Source organism: Rhagoletis zephyria, unplaced genomic scaffold, assembly GCF_001687245.7.
Source record: "Rhagoletis zephyria isolate East Lansing unplaced genomic scaffold, Rhagoletis_zephyria_1.1 Rzeph_scaffold_53040, whole genome shotgun sequence".
Classification (NCBI taxonomy): domain Eukaryota; kingdom Metazoa; phylum Arthropoda; class Insecta; order Diptera; family Tephritidae; genus Rhagoletis; species Rhagoletis zephyria.
The window spans coordinates 1-1,922 of record NW_016210093.1 but is presented as its reverse complement, the minus strand read 5'-3'; the positions used below and the strand labels follow the sequence as shown (position 1 = coordinate 1,922).

Sequence of the window (1,922 nt, the reverse complement as noted above, 5' to 3'; positions counted from 1 at the left end):
AGGGCTACATATGTATGACAGTGGCTTAAAATCTAATCAATGCAACATTATAGATATACGTATTTATTCACTTAAGAATTAAATGTGTCATTCTCTTATTTACGATTATTTGCCCCTCGCAGAAAATTATGATGTTATAAGTTAAAGCAGCTTTCAATATAACCGCGTGGCCATTCACTATTTTTTTTGCCAGCGCTAATGATTGCAAATTTTTAGTATCGTTTCAGATCATTATGCAAAACTAAGTTTTATTTTTAATGCTAGAAATACTTGATACAAATTAAAAATATGAATAATTAATAAATGTGCAAATGAAAGTTTTCATATCACACAATAAATCACCATCCTTTAATAATGCAGGTTTTTAAATCAAGCGTTTCTACAACTGCGTAACCGTCGAACCGTAATCAACAGTTATGAAGACTTTTCAAAACGTAGTTGTACTAAAATGATAATTGATCTACCAAAGACAAAATCTAGAATCGGTATTATTTCTTCGACTTAATATCTGAGATGCTTCCATGTGTTATTAAAAACCTTAATATCACAGACTTCAGTAAAGAAATAAGAGATTTAGTTTTTCTCAATATTTCAGTATCGAACGTTTTATTTTTGGTCAAATACGCATGCAAGATGTTGGAATGTAAAATATATTGCAATTTTTTATTCCTATCAAACATTCGCATCTATAAAACTAATAAAAATAATAACATATTTTTGTGTTTAGTTTGTTTCTTACATGTACACAAGAATATAAAACAAATTTACATGGCACCTATAAATTAAACTACAAACCAATTTAAGTAGACTAGAAAATATAAATTAATTCAAATGAATGTTCTAATTAAATGCTCTAAAAAGCGGAAGCTTTTTTTACGTAAAGTTTACTCTGTCTTCTCGTGATCATCTTCTTCGTCTGAGGCCACGAAGCAATCTCCACAAAATATGGAATATAAAATGAGTGACAAAAATCCAAATGGCAATCCAAATATGACAGTAGTAAGTACAGGATTGCCCTGCCACATGTCACGCAATCCCTTCTTAGCTTCGAAAAATGCGCGTCGTAGTCGTACAAAGTAAGTGTCGCCGCCTAGTGGAGTAGCGCTTTCATTATGAATCGACTCTAGGAAGATGTGAAGTGCTTGCGGTGTAATTTTTAGTGGTTCATCGTCTGGTATGTAATGATGTTGGGTTGTAGAGTTGATCACGATTAAATGAGGAGTAGGCAATGTATCCAATATAATAGAGTGTGCTATACCAGGTTCGCCAATCTAAAAATTATATTTAAAATTAATAAGGAGGTATAGTTTGTATGAATTTGTACGCACTTACCCATCCAAATTGAAATTTATCATGATATCTATCGCGATGCTTACGAATAACTGCTTCAACCATGTCACGGAATTCTAGTTCATGTGTAGCTACTTGGTTTAGTTTGTCCTCCTCTACTACGGCTACAACAAGATACTTCTTCGTAAGCATTAACTGATTTATATTGAAGCGCGTGATTTTCGGAAAAGTTGTAAATCTCTCAACATTCACCCAATGATGAACCGTTTCATTAATTTCGGTGCCCTCCATGGTGTCTACGACATGTGCATGTGGATATACATAATGTTGCTCATCTTTGTAAACCAGCAGGGCTGGTAAATGCTCAAAATCGAAATGTTGTGATGCTATATCCGGCGAGGTTGCATAGAAAAATCCATATTCTTGATAATTCTCTGCAGCGGCATAATACGATTCCCACAAAATACCCTCTTGTTGGCCAACGAAAATAAAGAATATAGTGTGAGAACCCTTAAGCATATCAACACTTTCGGGGCGTGTAACTAGCTGTACGGGAGGACCACTCATACGCAGAGCATAATCAACCAATTCTTCCTTAGTGCGATCACCATTATACACATACTTTGCGCTGC

At 34.3% G+C, this 1,922-nt stretch overlaps 1 protein-coding gene across 1 annotated transcript; it reads right to left on the bottom strand.

Annotated features, from left to right (window-relative positions):
• Positions 1 to 572: 572 nt before the first annotated feature.
• On the bottom strand, positions 573 to 1,917 carry LOC108356013 (protein disulfide-isomerase TMX3-like; the record flags this gene model as incomplete). Its single annotated transcript, XM_017607141.1, has 2 exons — positions 573 to 1,271; positions 1,333 to 1,917. Coding segments are annotated over 2 exons (972 nt in total), but the record flags the coding sequence as incomplete, so codon positions are not given.
• Positions 1,918 to 1,922: the final 5 nt, after the last annotated feature.